The sequence below is a fragment of the Solanum dulcamara genome, chromosome 11, assembly GCF_947179165.1.
Source record: "Solanum dulcamara chromosome 11, daSolDulc1.2, whole genome shotgun sequence".
NCBI classification, from domain to species: domain Eukaryota; kingdom Viridiplantae; phylum Streptophyta; class Magnoliopsida; order Solanales; family Solanaceae; genus Solanum; species Solanum dulcamara.
The window spans coordinates 52,500,725-52,519,664 of NC_077247.1; the positions used below are offsets into that span (position 1 = coordinate 52,500,725).

General features: G+C 37.7%; 1 protein-coding gene across 1 annotated transcript; it reads left to right on the forward strand.

Annotated features, from left to right (window-relative positions):
• Nucleotides 1-12,237: 12,237 nt before the first annotated feature.
• LOC129873354 (uncharacterized) lies at nt 12,238-18,379 on the forward strand. The gene is made up of 2 exons (XM_055948432.1): nt 12,238-13,306; nt 18,281-18,379. Exons 1-2 carry the CDS (start codon nt 12,583-12,585, stop codon nt 18,361-18,363), a joined length of 807 nt encoding a protein of 268 aa, XP_055804407.1. The 5' UTR covers nt 12,238-12,582; the 3' UTR covers nt 18,364-18,379.
• Nucleotides 18,380-18,940: the final 561 nt, after the last annotated feature.

Genomic DNA, 18,940 nt, shown 5'->3' on the forward strand with positions numbered 1-18,940 from the left:
TATCAGCCCATCTACCATAGCCCGTATGAACTCCCAGTTCCTTAGAATGCGAGGTCAGCTCGTACTATAATACATATTAACTGCTTTCCACCTCTGAGTCGGGGTTTCCATTCCCTGAGATAGGTTATCAGACTGCTGATGCTTCTTTTAACTTAAGCTATTGTACAACTCCTCTTAATCTAACTTGTAATACCTTAGGTATGCTATCTTTCTCTTTTACTCAGATCTTTTCTCCAATTTTCTTACCATACATCATATTGTAATCCTTACATAAACGTGTGTACGGACATAGAGCATTCCAGAAAATTCCTTAGCGTTGCTATACTAGTGGCTTACCTCCTTTAGTTGAGGTCAAGGATCCACTATGGTTCTTGTCCTTAATACCGATTATATGTGAATAGTTCTGCCTCGAACCATCTTACACTTTTCCTGAATAGATTCTAAATATGGCAATCACATTGTTATTACTGACTTTCTTTTATCGAGTAATCATTTGACCTCGCTCTTAGTATGCCAATATTCATAGGTTGCACAACTATTCTTGTGCCATTTTCACGAGGTGCATTGTATTTCAGCCATAATCTTTTCTGCTCTTGGCTTACTCTGTTCTATATGTGTCGTTGTACTAACCTGCTTTTATAATCTCTTTTTGTCATACTTGTTTTGTTCTCTTTTTCACTTCCCAGGGGGTCACCCATCCCAATGCTACTCTCATTCGAGCACGCTTAACTTCGGAGTTTTGACGGAATCCGGTGCATTAGTGTGAGTATGATCACGCCCATCCCTTATGGGGTCTCGTTTGAAGTTTAAGCCTTTCCACTTACATACGATAGCATCAGTTGATTTTTCTCTTACACTTGTACTTCTCCTGTCCACTTCCCCCCTTTAGGGTGTACCCGTGTCATCCTCTGTTTATTTTCATCCATGCACATGCGAATGGTTCCACTCCAACATATTTAACGTGCTGCACCATATCTATATTTTTTTTGGTTTGATCATCCATACGTTAGGTTGCCTTTCTAGGAAACCCTAGCATACCCGTAGGGTGCTTTAGTATTCGCAATGTATCGTATAAAATCTCATCTCGCGATTAATACTCGAGTAATATCCGTAATGTAGCAGTGCATTCAAAGCCACATTTCATTCATCCCAATCAGTAATTAGCGAGGGCTCATAATTGGTGCACATTCCCCACTCAAGTGTACTTATACTTTAATGACTCATGTTTCGAGCTTCGTCATTATACTAACTTTATTCCAGTGGATACCACTAATCATTAGAGTGGAGTCACGTGTACACCATACTTCTTTACGCCTCCTGAGCTTGCACCTTTGTCGTGCACCTAAGGCTCATTTCTAATCCTGCTTAAAACCACATCAACTTCGTGGTAGTAGGGGCCTTATCTTATTACTTTTTCATCGTACTATACCTCCAGTTCGTAACTGTCTATGTCTCTTTTTGTTCGATACCTATACTTAATTAATCGCATCTATCTTGAGTGCCTCTATTAGAACTTCTGTATTATTCCTTCAACTCATTTCCATTTTTGGTTGGGCGTAAGGAATTCCATATTACCCTTTATTTCCTTGCACTAGCCATCCTTTTCGTCATCATATAACCTTTATTCGAAACATTCCTTATGGAACTTGATAAATCTTCCTTATTTGTTCTATAGCTTGCTTTTCCGTTCCACACCTATCTTTACATTCCATTTACATGGACCACATCATACCTTCTAGTTAATTCCTTACTAAGTTTTGCTTATTCTAATAATGGTTTTTGTTATGTTCACCTGGTACCTTGTTCGCATTCAGACCTATAGTATAATACCACTTGACTTTCTTCACGATTCTTACTATGGGTTACTTACCCTTCTTAGCTAGTCTTGTCCTTAATGTCTCACAAGCTATCTTGTTAACACTTCATATCCATCACAATTCTTTTCCCTTTGTACTCTTGTCTTACTCTTATCTTAACCATACTGTTACTTCCTTCAACTATCACTTGTCATAGTTTATCCCTATGTATCAATTTAGGCAATGCCTTACTATCTCATTTTATCTCGATCTATCAGTCCTCTCTGAGTCATTTTCTTTGGCTTATAGTTCCTTTCTAATGGCTTATAGTTCCTTTCTCACTTATTCTACTATTCTAGTATCTTCCTCCTAGTTTCTATTGCCATTAACTCAGCAATTAACTTATTTCTCGAGTTCAGCCATACTTATTTAGTCAAATCTCATCATTGTTGCGAGGACAACCTTTCAAGACATACTATAGCCCTGTATCTCATTCTCCTCTTATTTGTAGGAAAATTTGGGCAGAGTTTCCTCTGTATTTCTTACTATCTCAACACCTGCACGCAGAAAATACCAACAATGCCTCATAGGGCACACATATATACATTCATATTGTATAACATCTCAGCCACACATGGCACACATATATAGTCATATCATCTCATATCGCAGTCGCACAGGGTGCCCATAATTAACAGTATGGAAATGAACTTACCTGTTATGTCCACTCGAGCTACACCGGTTATACTTTCCTGTTTACCTTTCCTTTCACTTTTCAATTGTATCTGTCAATCGCATTTCAATACCTTATCTGACATAGGTCCTTCGTGCCTTTGCTTACCTGTATGCTTCATAACATCTAATATCATCAGTTACTTCCTTCTACCGGTGTTGTCTTCCGGCTAAAATTGTAGGTTAGTATGAGGAATTTCATTTCCTATAGCTCGGCTCTATCGCACGATCTTAGATATGAAAGAAAGTAACATCCTCAATATCCTGTAGCCTCCTGTCTATAGATGTGGTGCACAACACACCGATAAACAAGACTCTACTAGATACGGTCTGTAGACATTCCAAGGACGAACTCCTCTGATACCACTTCTGTCACGACCCAACCCCGTAGGCCGCGACTGGGGTCCTACCTGGACCCCCGTATACCTACCTATCTGTTATAGTCATATTGAACTATGAACAAGGGGATACTACTCGGAAAAAAAATAATAATGAGTTAAAACTTTTTCATGTTCCTATAGCCTCTTCCATTCATATCATATCATGAAAGGGCACGCGCCGATGAGGCTGCCATAATATAAAAACATTTACAACATGACATATAGGCACAGTCAAAACAAACTTATAAACAACCCACATATACATATGTCTACAGACCTCTAAGAATAGTAACAACAACATATGGCGGAACAAGGCCCCCGCCGTACCCCTGAATGTACAAATATATACATTAAGTGATCAGCATCAAAATTTAGGCTCCAGAACAGTGAAGCACTTTCGACACAGCTGAGAGGAACTCCTACGCTGATGGATCTCCAGAATAAACATCTATACCTGCGGGCATGAAATGCAGCCCCCCGAAGAAAGGGGGTCAGTACGATATATGTACTGAGTATGTAAAGCATAACACATCGTAACTGAGATCATAACTGAAATAGGGATGCAGGGGACAAGTATAATAACTAAATGAATTACTGTACCTACACCTTAGGACACGTAAATCATACACATCATCATATGCTGTTCCCGGCCCTCTAGTGAACTCGGTGTTATAATCACTTATCATCGTATCATAATGCATTTCATTTCATCATATCATCGTATACGGTATCATACCATCGTATACGGTATCATCTTATCATATATATCATTGTATCACACCCGGTTCACTGCGGGGCTAGGGTTACAATGTATTGCTTTAATCTCATATGCATGCCTACATAAAGTATCCGGCCTTTTAGTGAGGGACTCGGTGAATGGAGTGGTGTACGTCTATAGCGTACCATCATAATATACATATGTACCCGGTCCTCTAAGGAGGGACTCGGTGTTCTTTCCTTATTTCACCACATATACAATCATATTACAGCCGGCCCGGGACTCGGTGAATAATCACATCGTCATAACATATAACATATATCACACCTCACGTACGGCATCGTCTCCTCGTGCGTGGAACTATACACATCCGGCCCGGGACGCGGTGAAAGAAGTAGTAACACTGTGCACGATAACATATCCCGGCCCATCGTGGGACTCGAGGAAGGATGGGTTACAGTATGTACGAGTAGAGTAGTGAGAAACCATATGCAACTAAGTCATTATTTAAGACTCGATGAAACAGTCAAGTGAACCATCACCTGAAGACTGGGGAGTAATTATCCGAGGTATCCCTTTAGATGTCATTAGGGCTTACATCAGTTGGGGCCTCAAGAATCACAGACAATGCCATATAGCTTATGCAATCAGAAACATGGTTTATGTAATCAAAGACACGATTATGCAATCAGAGACACAGTTATCTAGTCAAAGACTCAAATTATGCAATCAGACGCTTTTACCATTTCAGAGCCTTTAAATGGAGAGGAGCTGGTACTTCCACTTATTATTCATTATATAGCAGGCTCGAGAATAGTAGTTTGACTACTTTCAGACTCTTAATGTTCAAGAGTGACTACAAGTCACGAGTTACAATCAGAGCTCATAAATGGAATTACCTCTAGACCTATATCATATACCATTTCACTTAAAGTTAAGCCATTCCAAAGGAAAGAAGAAATAGGCTTTACATATACTAATTTTCATCACATAGAAGACTAAAAGGCAATGACTCAGCTATTACAGAAGTTCTAATACCAAGAAGTAAACAAGAGTCTCGACTCATACTCAGTGATTTACGAATGGATTGAATCCCCAAATATCGTATATATATCATTCATAACTTATATCTAAGACATTCCAAAAGAAAAGAAGAATAGTTCTACATATTTATTCCAAAAACACGCCAAAGGAAAGCTTCACATACCTTGTATGGACTTCTCTTAATCACGTCCACATCGTTGTCCTCGAAACCTATTTAACATGGAAGTAAGGTAAGTAATAACAACCTTGGACTTTTCAGCAACTTAGACTACCCACGAGTATTCATAACATTCATCCCTTCGCTCGCCTTCTCGGCTAGTTCCTTAACTAGTTAGGATGTTAACGAAAATCGGACAGCACCTCCCCTATAATGTGCCCTATCCGAAATCCCAACCATGTCCTTAGAACCTGCAGCCAACCAACAATGCAACCAGCAGCCCATACATATACATATTACGACCAAAATTATACAATATAAACCCCCAACAATTCACTCGAAACTAAGATACCAAAACTAGAGTTTTTAATCTTTCTTTCGCGAATTCTTTAATTGCAAAGCCTGTGGATGCAACCAGAAGCTCCCACACCTCATTTAGATAAATTTTAGACCCTGCAACACGCCACAACACAACCAGCAGCAGCCCCTACACGTACAACACTTTATTTCGACAACAACTTAACTATAGCGATTCTAAATTCGTTAATTTCGAACGCTGAACTTTTCAAACCTTTTACCCAACTTCCAGAAGCTCCTAAGGTGTGTAATACACCATAATTTAACATCATAAACTTCAAATTAGAGGGTAAGAACTTACCTTTCCCGAAATTGGCTAGAACTCGCCAAAATCGCACCTCGGAAATATTTTCAGCATGCTGTAATGTCGTAGCAGCTTGCTGTCCGTTTTTTGCTGCATAAAATCCTAATTTTGTACTACTAATACTTCCATATCATCGTAGTATACGCTAATTAATTAATTTACGGAACAAAAACGGGACTTACCTATTTTTCTCCCAAAGCCGTCGCAAGTTTCTCTCCTTAAGCTTTAGGGTTCTTTGTTCACGTTGCTGCTGGAAATTTTTAATGAACAAGCTGAAGATTTTGGATACATATCAACTAATATAGGTGGTCCCAAGGGGTGACACGTGTCAGCCCCTAAGAGGGACACATGTCCAGCCCCTATTGGGCCACCGTGTCATGCTGCCAATTAGGGGCTGCCACGTGGCAGCGGGGTCCACCTCCCCCAAGCAGCTGCATCACCTACTTGACCCTAAGTAGGTGCATCACCTGCTTGCTTGAGGTGCTGCCACGTGTCGTTCCTCCATTGGCTGCCACGCGTCGTCTTTTTTCCTTCCTCGCGGGTTCGTAATCTTGTCTTACTTTAAGAGCTCATGTAATCCACACTACGTAAGCTTGGTATATCCTTAAACAACTTAAGTGTATAAGACTCTTAACTTAGTGTCTTACGTAGGTAAATCGAGTCCTACGACTCATTTCTTAGCCTCCAACTCTTTCCGGATTCTTATGACTCTATCTCCGACCTCCCTTCTCGCGAGGTATCACAATCTTCTTTCCTTAGAGTTGTTTGATAGTGTCGTAGCTTATCCAGCTCACATGATAGTGTCTAAGGAACTTAAGAAGACGTTCCGAGCTCAAGAGTGCGGGGTGTAACAAATAACATCTGCATCCATATTGCCTCTTTGCTAGCTTGTGTAGCTGCTACATATTCTGCTTCCGTCGTAGATGTAGCCACGATAGACTGCAGTTTTGAAACCCAGCTTACAGCTCCTCTAGCAAGAGTAAACACATAACCTGTGGTGGACTTGCTTTTATCAAGATCACCTGCATAATCTGAATCAACATAACCTTTAACAGTAAAGTCTGATCCTCCATAACACATTGTAACATCTGAGGTACCCTTGATGTATCTAAGGATCCTCTTAACAGTATTCCAATGCTCTCTACCAGGATTAGCCATGTACCGACTAACCACTCCCACTGCTTGTGCAATATCAGGTCTTGTACATACCATAACGAACATTAAACTTCCCACTGCTGATGCATACGGTACTCTAGACATCTCCATCCTCTCTGCTTCATTACTAGGACACATACTTGAGGATAACTTGAAATTAATAGGAAGTGGGGTAGAAATTGAGTTACAGTCTTGCATCTTGAAACGTCTCAAGATTTTCTTCAAGTCGTTCTTTTGAGAAAGCCTAATGTTCTTATTATTTCTGTCTCGGTGAATTTGCATCCCTAGAATCTTGTTTGCTGGTCCCAAGTCCTTCATTTCAAACTCCCTAGCCAACTGTGCCTTTAAATTTGTGAGACGATCTTTGTTGGGGCCTGCTACCAACATGTCGTCAACATACAACAACAAAATAACAAAGTCTTCATCACCAAATCTCTTGTAATAAACACAAGGATCTGAACTATGTCTGTTGTATCCAAGGCTTATAATGAAGGAATCAAATCTCTTATACCAACATCTCGGCGCCTGTTTGAGACCGTATAGAAATTTGTTCAACCTGCAAACCAAGTTCTTTTTTCCCTGTTCTTCAAAACCTTCTGGTTGGAGAATATAAATTTCTTCTTCAAGTTCTCCATGAAGAAATGCAGTTTTGACATCTAACTGCTCCAAGTACAAGTCAAATGTAGCACACATCGCCAGGACCACTCGAATTGTTGTGAGTCGAACCACTGGAGAAAATATCTCATTGAAATCGATACCTTCTTTCTGAGCGAATCCTTTTACCACCAATCTTGCACGATATTTCTCCACTTGATCATTACCATTGCGTTTGATCTTGTAGACCCATTTGTTTCCAATGGCCTTCCTTCCTTGTGGTAATTGAACAAGATCCCATGTTTTATTTTTATGAAGAGCTTCAATTTCTTCTTGCATTGCTGCCACCCACATAGATGATTCTGGGCCTTTCATAGCTTCTTGAAAGGTTGAAGGCTCTCCATCTTCTGTTAATAGACAGTATGCAATATTACTCTCCATAGAATAATCTGAGTGCCAAGCTGGTTCTCTTCTCTCCCTAGTTAACTGTCGAACTTCTGGAGTTTTGATCTCAGTTTGCTCTTATTCTTCGTGCTCTGGTGCTGCTTCAGAAGAAACTGGAACTTCTTCTATTTCTTCAACTTCAACTGTAGTAGTCTCTGATTTTTCTTTTGAAGTGCTACCTTCTTTTGCTTGTATCTTGTTTTCAACAAATACAACATCCCTGCTGATTACCACCTTGCAGGCTGTGGGATCCCACAAGCGATACCCCTTGACTCCATCAGCATACCCTAAGAAAATGCATTCCCTGGATTTTGGATCCAACTTTGATTTTTCTTGGGTGTTGTACATAACATAAGCAGGACTTCCGAATATATGTAAGCGAGAATAATCAGCTGGTTTTCCTGTCCACATTTCCATTGGCGTTTTCAGATCAATTGCGGTTGATGGTGACCGATTGATCACATAACAGGCGGTTTTGACTGCTTCTGCCCAGAATGGTTTTTCCAACCCTGCAGTTGCCAACATAGCTCTTGTCCGTTCCAACAAAGTTTTGTTCATCCGCTCTGCTACTCCATTTTATTGTGGAGTATATGCCACCGTGAACTACCGTTTAATACCTTTTTGTTTACAGAAGTTATTAAATTCATCACCAGTGTATTCTCCTCCATTATCTGTCCTCAAACACTTGATCTTTTTCTCAAATTCAAGTTCCACCCGCGCTTTGAATTCTTTGAAAACTGAAAAAACATCTACCTTCCTCTTGATTGGATACACCCAACTTCTCCTGGAGTAATTGTCGATAAATGACACGAAATATTTCGCTCCTCCTAGAGACTCCACCGGTGCTTGCCAGACATCAGAGTGAACCAGATCTAGTATTTCCTTGCTTTTAGCAGAGGAACTGCTAAACTTCAGTCTATTTTGCTTACTGGTAACACAATGCTCACAAAAGGGTAGTGAAACCTTTTTGAGCCCTGGAAGAAGTTTTTGCTCAGCAAGAATCTTCAAACCTCGTTCCGACATATGGCCAAGTTTACGATGCCACATCATCGTTGATTCTTCAAATGAACTTGCTGACGCGGTTGATGCTTCTCCTTCTTGGTGTGTTTCACCTTTAAGCACATATAGATTTGCAGCAAGTTTTTCTGCTTTCATCACTACAAGCGCTCCTTTGGATATTCTCATGACTCCACCATGAGTCTTATATGAACATCCATTATCATCTAGTTGTGCTAAAGACAATAGATTCTTCTTCAAGTCTTTTACATGTCGTACCTCCTGGATGGTGCGAACCGTGCCATCATACATCTTTATTTTGATGAACCCAATACTAATAACATCCAAAGCATGATCGTTTCCCATGAACACAGACCCTCCTGAGATAGGATTATATTGATGGAACCATTCTCTCCTGGAAGTCATGTGCCATGTTGCTCCTGTGTCCATGATCCAGACATCAGTGAAACGTTTTCTGCCTTCATTATTTGATATTGCCTCACTACATAAAATATCGCCATCATCCGAGGTACATGCAATATTTCCTTGAGCATTTGATGACTCAGGGTTTTCACTCTTCTTCTTGAACCGACAATCTTTCTTGAAGTGCCCTTTCTTGCCACAGTTGTAGCACTTGATATTCTTCTTACTTCTTGATTGAGATCTGCCATGATTGTGACTCCCACTGGGGCCACATTCCGTTGGTCTTCCTCTCACCATCATCAAAGCTTCAGCTTGCTGCGAACTTGCTTGTCTATCTTCCTTATTTTTGCGCCGATTTTCTTCTTCCAAGACAGCAGCTGCAATTTCATCGAAAACTAGACTGTCTGTATTATTCGTCAGGTTGATGATGAGTTGATCATACGAGTCAGGCAGACTTTGAAGTAGAAGCGCCGCACGTTCAGTACCCTCTATTTTGCAACCCATTATTGTAAGTTGCGAAAATAGAGTATTCAAAGTATTGATGTGTTCAGTAACTGACATGGACTCTGCCATTCGAAGAGTATACAATCTTCTTTTTAAGAAGATTTTATTATGCAAAGACTTGGCCTCATACAACCCTGTAAGGGTATCCCATATTTCCTTCGCCGTCCGCTTTTCCGCTACACTAGACAACACTTGATCAGCTAGTGCCAAGTGTAGATCAGCAACTGCATTGCTGTCTATGTCGTTCCACTTGCTGTCATCAACAAAGTCTGTGGGCCTGCCATCAATTGCAGCTAAGCAATTGTCTTTTCTCAATATCGCTTTTATTTTCATTTTCCACAATGAGAAATTAGTCCCATTGAATTTATCAACATCAAACTTTGTTGTACTCGACATTGTTATTTGCTTCACACCCTTCTAGATTGTTTCTGAATATTTTTGCGAACAGTCGTGACAAACTGTACCGTCACCAAAATTTACTATTCACGTGAATAGTACTATTCACCGAATTTTACTATTCACGAAAAGTTACTATTCACAGATAGTATCTTCGCATAAAATAGACAGAATAACCGAGGGCTCTGATACCACTGTTGGGGTGAGGAAGCACCACAACTAAAGTTTGATATGATGAAAATATTGAAAATAAATTAGACACGAGAATTTTACGTGGAAACCCCTCTAAATGATAGAAGGAAAAAACCACGGGGTAGAAGGATCTCACTATATTTTTGTGGAGTACACAACTCTCAAATACAAGGAGAAAACAACAATTAACACTTCTCTCTTATAAAAGGAACAACTACTAAAGAGGACACTCAAGACTACAATATTTATCTTGATGTAAAACTCTCTTTGTATTCTTACTCTCTCTTTCTGGGATAATATAAATGAGGGCAGAATGCCCTCTATTTATAAGAGGAACAAAAACGCGTAAAGGAAAAATTTACGCGTTTTCAACACGAAAACGCGTAAGGTCGGCTACGCGTAAGGAAAAATTGATGCTGGCTGCTTTTCTTTTTCTTTTCAGCCTACTATCTTTGACTTTTCTTCCTCTATTTTTTTTGTTTCTTTTGGCTTTTGTCCTGAATGTTTTCCCCACCTAATCTGGAAGTGCCTACTCCATTAACTGCTAAATTGCGCAAACTCTTCATATTTTATGACGCATTTGTCTGATTCTCGAAAATGCACACTCTTAAAGAATCCGACACGCATTCATTGACATCTTTTAAGAATTCGAGCAAAATATTTTATTTTTTTAACAAAAAATCTTTCAACAATACAATAAAAGTTGGGTAATATTAAATAGGGCAAATAACTTTTTATAATTAAATTTTAGGCCTAAAATGCTCTCGAATTATTGGAAATGATATAAAAATACCCCTCATTCATCTATTGAGCCTAAAATACTTTTGACATCCACCTTTAGGTCCAAAAATGACTTTTACTTTAACAGAAAAAGATATTTTAGGCCCAACATATGGATAAGAAGCATTTTTGTATCATTTTCAATAGTTCGAGGGCATTTTAGGCCCTTTGCCATAATTAAAATTTTGTTAAATAAATTTTATTTTATAATTAATTTTAAATAATTAAATTATAACCAATAGATGACCTCCAGTGTTTAAAAAATTATTCAAATTATTTAATTAAAATTCTGTTAAATAAATTTTGATTTATAATTAAATTTAAATAATTAAATTATAACCAATAGATAGTCGCCACGTGTTTAAAAAAATTATTCAATTTATTTTAATTTAAATTTTGTTAAATAAAAAGTCTTTTTTGGACCTAAATATGGATGGCAAGGACATTAATTTTATGAATTTTATATGATAATCATCCACTTTTAGGTCCAAAATGACCTTTTCTTTAATAGAATTTTAATTAAATAATTTAAATAAGTTTTTTAAACATGTGGCGACCATCTATTGGTTATAATTTAATTATTCAAAATTAATTATAAATCAAAATTTATTTTAAAATTTTTTAATTAAATAATTTGAATAATTTTTTTAAATACATGACGGCCATTTATTGGTTACAATTTAAATATTTAAAATTAATTATAAATCAAAATTTATTTAACAGAATTTTAATTATGAAAAAGGGCATAAATGCCCTCGAACTATTGAAAATGGTACAAAAATACCCCTCATCCATATATTGGACCAAAAATGACTAGGGCATTTTTGGACCTAAAGGTGGATGAGGGGCATTTTTGTACCATTTCTTATAGTTCGAGGACATTTTAAGTCCTTTTTCGAATTTTAAAATATCGACAAATGAGTAATAAATACTAGTTAAATTTAATTTAAAATTTGATTACCTTTTATAAAATTCAAGAATAAGGTATTGTTTTTATTGTATTATTAAAAAACTAATAATGTGACATGGTATTTCATTAGGAGAGTGAAGTATAATTTGAGAAAAAATAGGAATAATTAAATAAAAGAAACAAAAGTGATATTAGGGATAAATTCTCATGAGCATTACATAGAAATTATCCCAAGGCCCTTGTCAAACAAATTAATAAAACAAATTTCCATACATGCACGGTTCCATAAAATAAATTTCAGGGCACCTATTACTACATGACAAAAACTTGACTAAACAAATAACACAGATTTCCTGAATATTCAATCAAATAAAATGTTCGGATCACAGTATTGACAGCAATTCTGGAGACAGAAAGGATCAAATCTTTTAAACACCCACATGATTATTAGATGCCTCACGTTCATCCCATTACTAGGAGGACTAATTAAAGTAATCAGTAGAACCTTTTGTTGGCCAAATGTGTAGCAGGTTTACAAGTTCCAAAAAGATCCATCAGTGCAACACATACTGATTTAATTAGGCAATTGTTCATCTTATCTCCTCCTTATGGTGTTCTGCCTATAAATACCAATTCTGATGCTTCAATTCCATCAACACTGAGAGATATCCCCTCATCAAAGAAAAAAAACACATAAGAAATGGATGCTCTTTCTTCAAAACCCAATCACGTTCGATCAATCAGTTTTCCCGGGAGATCACACCCTACCACACAGAGTGTTGAAGAGGAGCTCAACAAGCTCCAATCATTGGAAGTATTAGTTGCCCCAGCAGCTGTGAGCAATGGTCTACTCGGTTTGGAGAAATTATATAAGTGCATAGATGATCTTCCCAACTTACCTCAAACCCTTCAAGCCCTCTCTCAGAGTCTAAATGTAAAATGGCTTGACGAGTTATTGGATAAATCACTGAGGCTTCTTGATCTTTGTGGGACATTAAGAGAACTCGTCTCACAATGTAAAGAAAATGTAAGAGATCTACAATCAGCTCTCAGAAGGAGAAAAGGAGATTCAACTACAAATGACAGCGTTGAAAGATTTACCTCTTTCAGCAAAAAGATGAAGAGGGACTCCAAAAGATCTGTCTCAACTTTGAAACAAATGGATCAAGAGACTGCAGTATCAGTATTGCTAGATGCAGATCAAGATACAATAGCTGTAATTCGAGCATTAAGAGAAGCTAATACAGTGTGCCTTTCATATTTTCAAAAGCTCTTGTCCTGTTTGTGTGTGCCACTTTTGAAGCCTGAGCCATCAAAATGGTCACTGCTTTCAAGATTGATACAAAAAGACAGAATAGCATCTGAATGCCAAGAAGAAAACATGAGCTTGGGAACAAGGTTGGAAACTTTCGAGGCTTACCTATGTTAGAAAATGAGATTTTCTAGATAGTTTTTTAGTCTAATAGTGTTCTCTTTTAAATATTATGTTTGGTTTGTAAAGGAAGGGTAATCCTTGTTTTATGGAATTTGTTTTGTAAGTGGTTGGATAGGTATAGACTCTACTTACTTTTTGAAAAAGCTTATATAGCTATATGTATTCAAGCCTTATGTAAGATGTCATATGAATGTAAAATCTGTTGCAAAACCTTATTTTTTCTTATCTGTTTAAAAATCTAACAGTGGTATCAAGAGCCCTTCTTCTTGAGGGATCTGTGAAGGCAAGAAAGCCAAGGTTTTCTCCAGTTCTTCTAAGGTGAGCTGAGTAGTGAGCAGCAGTAACATGGCATCCAACAGCTTCTTGGGTGCAGGCCCTCCTATGTTTACAGGAGAAAATTATCACATATGGGTGATAAAGATGAAGGCTTATTTCAAAGCTCTTAGTCTATGGGAAACAATTGAAAGAGAAGATGATCCTCCTCCACTTGGACCAAATCCAACAGTTGCACAAATGAAGATTTATGAAGATGCGAAGTCAAGGAAACCAAAGGCTCTCACATGTCTTCATTCAGCACTTTCAGATGTGATTTTCACAAGAATAATGACTTGTGAAACACCTAAAGAAGCATGGGATAAGCTAAAAGAGGAGTTCGATGGAAGTGATAGAGTGAAGGCTGTCAAACTCTTAACTCTCAAAAGAGAATTTGAGATGTTAAGGATGAAAGAAGGAGATACTGTGAAAGAGTATTCTGCCAAACTTGTGGAAGTTGTAAACAAAATAAGGTTGTTTGGTGAAATCTTTCCAGATTCAAAGGTGGTGGAGAAGATGATGATAAGCTTATCAGCAAGGTTCGAGTCCAAGATTTCAGCAATAGAGGAATCTTGTGATTTAAAGACTTTATCAGTTGCAGAACTGATCAGCAAGTTGCAAGCCCAAGAACAAAGATCAAGCATAAGAGATGGAAAAGTAGCAGAAATGGCATTTCAGGCACAACATAAAGGCAAGCAGCTTGTGAAGGACAATAGAAGGATGGAAGGAGATAAAGTAGCAAAGGGAAAACCATGGAAGGAATCTTCAAAGAAAGGGAAGTTTCCACCTTGCAGCCACTGTAAAAGAACCAATCATCAAGAAAAAGACTGCTGGTTCAAAGGAAAGCCATCCATTCAATGTAGATTCTATAAAAAGATGGGTCATATTGAGAAAAATTGCAGGGTCAAGCAGAATCAGCCACAACAACATCATGCGCAGCAGGCAAATTTTGTTGAAGAGTCGGAAAAGGAAGAAGAAAGCTTGTTTATGGCTTCTCACGAAGAAAACACAAGAAACAAATCCTCATGGTTCATAGACAGTGGATGTACGAGTCATATGTCACACAATGAGCTCTTGTTTCACACACTTGACAAGTCGTTCAAAGCTAAAGTTAGGATGGGAAATGGTGAATCAGTCGATGCACATGGAAATGGTTCAGTTACCTTTCAAACTACACAAGGTACAAAGTTTATACATGATGTGTTGTATGTTCCTTGTTTAGCATGTAACTTGTTAAGTGTGGCTCAAATGATGTCGAAAGGTTGTTCCTTAATTTTTAAGGGCAAACATTGTTTGGTTTTTGACTCAAAAGATAGTTTGATTGTTAAAGTAGAAATGGTGGATAAATCTTTTCCTTTAGATGGGAAGTTTGATAATGCAAATTTTGCAAGTATGGATGAGTCATGGTTGTGAAACAAAAGATATGGGCATTTTAACTATGCTACTTTAAAGTCTATGTATGAGAAAGACTTGACTAAAGAGTTACCTGAGATCACACTGTCTAAAGAAGTATGTGAGGCATGTCAGATGGGTAAGGTACACAGAAAATCATTTCCTAAAAGTGCTACCTGGAGGGCAACTGAAAAACTTGAACTAGTTCATACTGATGTGTGTGGACCTATGCAGACATCATCTTTAGGACAAAATAAATATTTTGTTCTCTTTATTGATGACTTAACAAGGATGACTTGGGTGTATTTTTTGAGTAACAAGTCCCAAGTATTTTCAGTTTTTAAGAAATTTAAAGCTTTTGTTGAAAGACAAAGTGGTTGTAAGCTGAAGTCTTTGAGATCGGACAATGGTGGTGAATACACTTCAAATGAGTTCAATAAGTATTGTGAAGATATGGGGATTGATCACAAGTTGACAGTAAGTTATTCACCCGAACAAAATGGAGTCTCGGAGAGGAAAAACAGGACTGTTGTTGAAATGGCTAGATGTTTGTTGCTTGAAAAGAAACTACCGCAAAGCTTTTGGGCAGAAGCTGTTTATACTTCAGTATATCTTTTAAATAGGTTGGCAACTAAAGCTGTGGATAAGAAAACTCCTATTGAGGCTTGGAGTGGAATAAAACCATCTGCCAAGCACTTAAAAATCTTTGGTTCGATTTGCTATTCTCATGTTCCTTCAGTCAAAAGAAGCAAACTTGAACCGAAAGGTGAATTGGGGATCTTTATTGGTTATTCATCGCAAGCCAAAGGTTATAAAGTTTTCAGCTTGCAAACAAAAAGTATTTCCATCAGAAGAGATGTTGTAGTAGATGAGCATGCTTTTTGGAACTGGGATAAGGAGCAAATTGAGAAAGATAATGCAGATTTTCAGAACTTGCGTCCGCTGCCTGAAATCCAATCATTTGGCTCTGAAAATTTGGAAAAAGATGAAGAATCAGATGGGGAATCCTCACTTGATTCGCCCATTTTGAAAACAAAGTCCCTTTCTGAGATATATGAAAGATGTAATGTTGCAATCTCAGAGCCAAATGGCTATCAAGAAGCATCAAGACATGGAGCCCGTTTGGATGGGCTTAAAAAAAGTAACTTTTATGTATAAAGTGCTTTTAGAACTTTGAAGTGCTGAAAGTTATTTTTATAAATAAGCAGTTGAGTGTTTGGATAAAAGTGCTTATGATGTGAATTTTAGGGTTAAAAGAATAAAAAAAGGTAGTTTGTGAATTTAATTAAAATATAAAGGATATAAAAGTAATTTCCATGGTCAAAGAAAATGACTTTAAGCACTTTGGAAAAAAAGTTAGGAATCCTAACTTTTCATTTTTGACTGACTTTAAGAACTTTATGGCTTAAAGTCAGCATTAGGCAAACACGTCCAAAAGCTGAAAAGGGACTTTAAGTTGGTTTTGACCAACTTAAAGCCAATCCAAACGGGCTCATGAAGTTTGGATTGAAGCTATGAAGGAGGAGATTGGTATGATAGAGAAGAATGATACTTGGAAGCTGGTTGATAAACCAAAAGACAGAAATGTAATAGAGGTGAAATGGGTGTATCGAACCAAACTTAATCCAGATGGTTCAGTTTATAAATACAAGGCAAGGCTTGTTGTGAAAGGTTATGCGCAAGTTGCAGGTCTGGATTATGGAGACACATTTGCACCAGTTGCACGACATGATACAATAAGGCTTCTATTTGCTTTGGCAGCTCAATCAAATTGGAAATTGTATCATTTGGATGTGAAATCAGCATTCTTAAATGGACAGCTGCAGAAGGAGATTTATATCGACCAACCAGAAGGATTTCAAGTTGCAGGAATGGAGGATAAAATCTACAAGCTACATAAGGCATTGTATGGATTAAAGCAGGCTCCTCGAGCCTGGTACAGTAAGATTGATTCTCATCTTATTTATTGTGGCTTCAAGAGAACTGAAAATGAAGCCACTTTATATGTGAAGAAGGCTAAAAGAGGAGATGTGCTTTTGGTGTCACTCTATGTTGATGATCTTCTGTTAATAGGAAGCAATGAAGCTATGATAAATCAATTCAAGCAAGAAATGGAGACCAAGTTTGAAATGTCTGATTTGGGTGAAATGAATTACTTTCTGGGAATGGAGATTCGTCAAGCTACAAATGGAATCTTCATTTCACAGAGAAAATATGCATGGGATATTCTTAAAAGATTCAAGATGGAGAGATGCAAGCCTGTATCGACCCCACTAGTTCACAATGAAAAGATTTCGAAGTTTGAAGAAGGTGATAGGGCTGATCCTGCAGTTTATAGAAGTTTAATAGGTAGTTTGCTGTATTTGACAGCAACAAGACCTGATCTCATGTTCGCAGCAAGTCTTCTGTCGAGATTTATGCATGCTCCGAGTCAAGTTCATCTTGGCGTCGCTAAGCGAACGTTGAGGTATATCAAGGGAACTGCTGATTTTGGTATTTGGTTTAAAAAGGAAGAGCAAGGGAAATTGATGGGTTATTCAGATAGTGATTGGGCAGGAAGCATTGATGATATGAAAAGTACTTCTGGATATGCTTTTACACTTGGTTCAGGCATGTTCTCATGGAATTCAAAGAAGCAAGAGGTGGTAGCTCAATCTTCTGCAGAAGCTGAATACATCGCCGCTGCTGGTGCAACTAATCAAGCTCTATGGTTAAGAAAGATTCTATGTGATCTGGAGCATTGAAGCTACTGTCATTAAGGTTGACAACAAGTCAGCAATATCTATGGCCAAAAATCCAGTGCAACATGGTCGTAGCAAGCATATAAATGTGAAGTTTCACGCTATCAGACAAGCAGAGAAGGATGGTGAAGTTAAACTTGTTCATTGCAGCTCAGATCAGCAGATTGCAGACATCATGACCAAGGCTCTTCCTAAGGGGAAATTTGAAGTTCTAAGGGCTAAGCTGGGAGTATCCAAGAAAAATCTCAAGGAGGAGTGTTAGAAAATGAGATTTTCTAGATAGTTTTTTAGTCTAATAGTGTTCTCTTTTAAATATTATGTTTGGTTTGTAAAGGAAGGGTAATCCTTGTTTTATGGAATTTGTTTTGTAAGTGGTTGGATAGGTATAGACTCTACTTACTTTTTGAAAAAGCTTATATAGCTATATGTATTCAAGCCTTATGTAAGATGTCATATGAGTGTAAAATCTGTTGCAAAACCTTATTTTTTCTTATCTGTTTAAAAATCTAACAACCTAGACAGCTTTGAAGATGGATTGGAAGCAATATATAGGTGTCTAATTAGATCTAGAAGCTCGCTCCTCAATATTTTCTCCTGCTAATCTGACAGTTGTTATTCCGAACACTGTAAATTGTATATAAACAGTTCTGTAGTTATGCTAAAAATACACAATTTTCAAGTGAATATACATAAAACAATTTAATCTCTCTATATGTTTGTGTAATTCACCAAGAGTGCAAAATATTCGTGAAAATGGTTCTCATAAAACTAAGGTGGACTTGAAACAGATGAAACTCATAGCAGGATGATTACAATCTTTCTCTAAAATTTATTTCTCTATCTCTCACCAAATCTTACTTTGTGAGTTCCATATGCATTTCCAGACTGAAGTTAGATGGATGCTAATCCATAACATGAATTGCAGAAGAATGAGGTCCAAGTGGAGGCAGCTTCACCATAAGTGCTCGCTATCCAGGCTTCTGGAGTTCTTCTAACAGTTCCTCTGCACAGTGATCCTAGGGTGTTAATAAACTCCACCTGCCTCCCAACACACTCTTGATATAAAAGAAACCCCATGCTATAAAGGAAGACCTCCTTGAACCTGAACTCGTCAGTAAGATACACACCACTAATAAACTAGATAATCTAGTTCATGATCTGCTTATCTTTAGCTAATA

Excerpts from the sequence above, each read along its gene's own strand:
- LOC129873354 (XM_055948432.1), top strand. The coding sequence starts at position 12,583 with ATGGATGCTCTTTCTTCAAAACCCAATCACGTTCGATCAATCAGTTTT. Across the intron at positions 13,307-18,280 it reads AACTTTCGAGGCTTACCTAT|ACAGCTTTGAAGATGGATTG; the intron begins GTTAGAAAATGA and ends CTAACAACCTAG.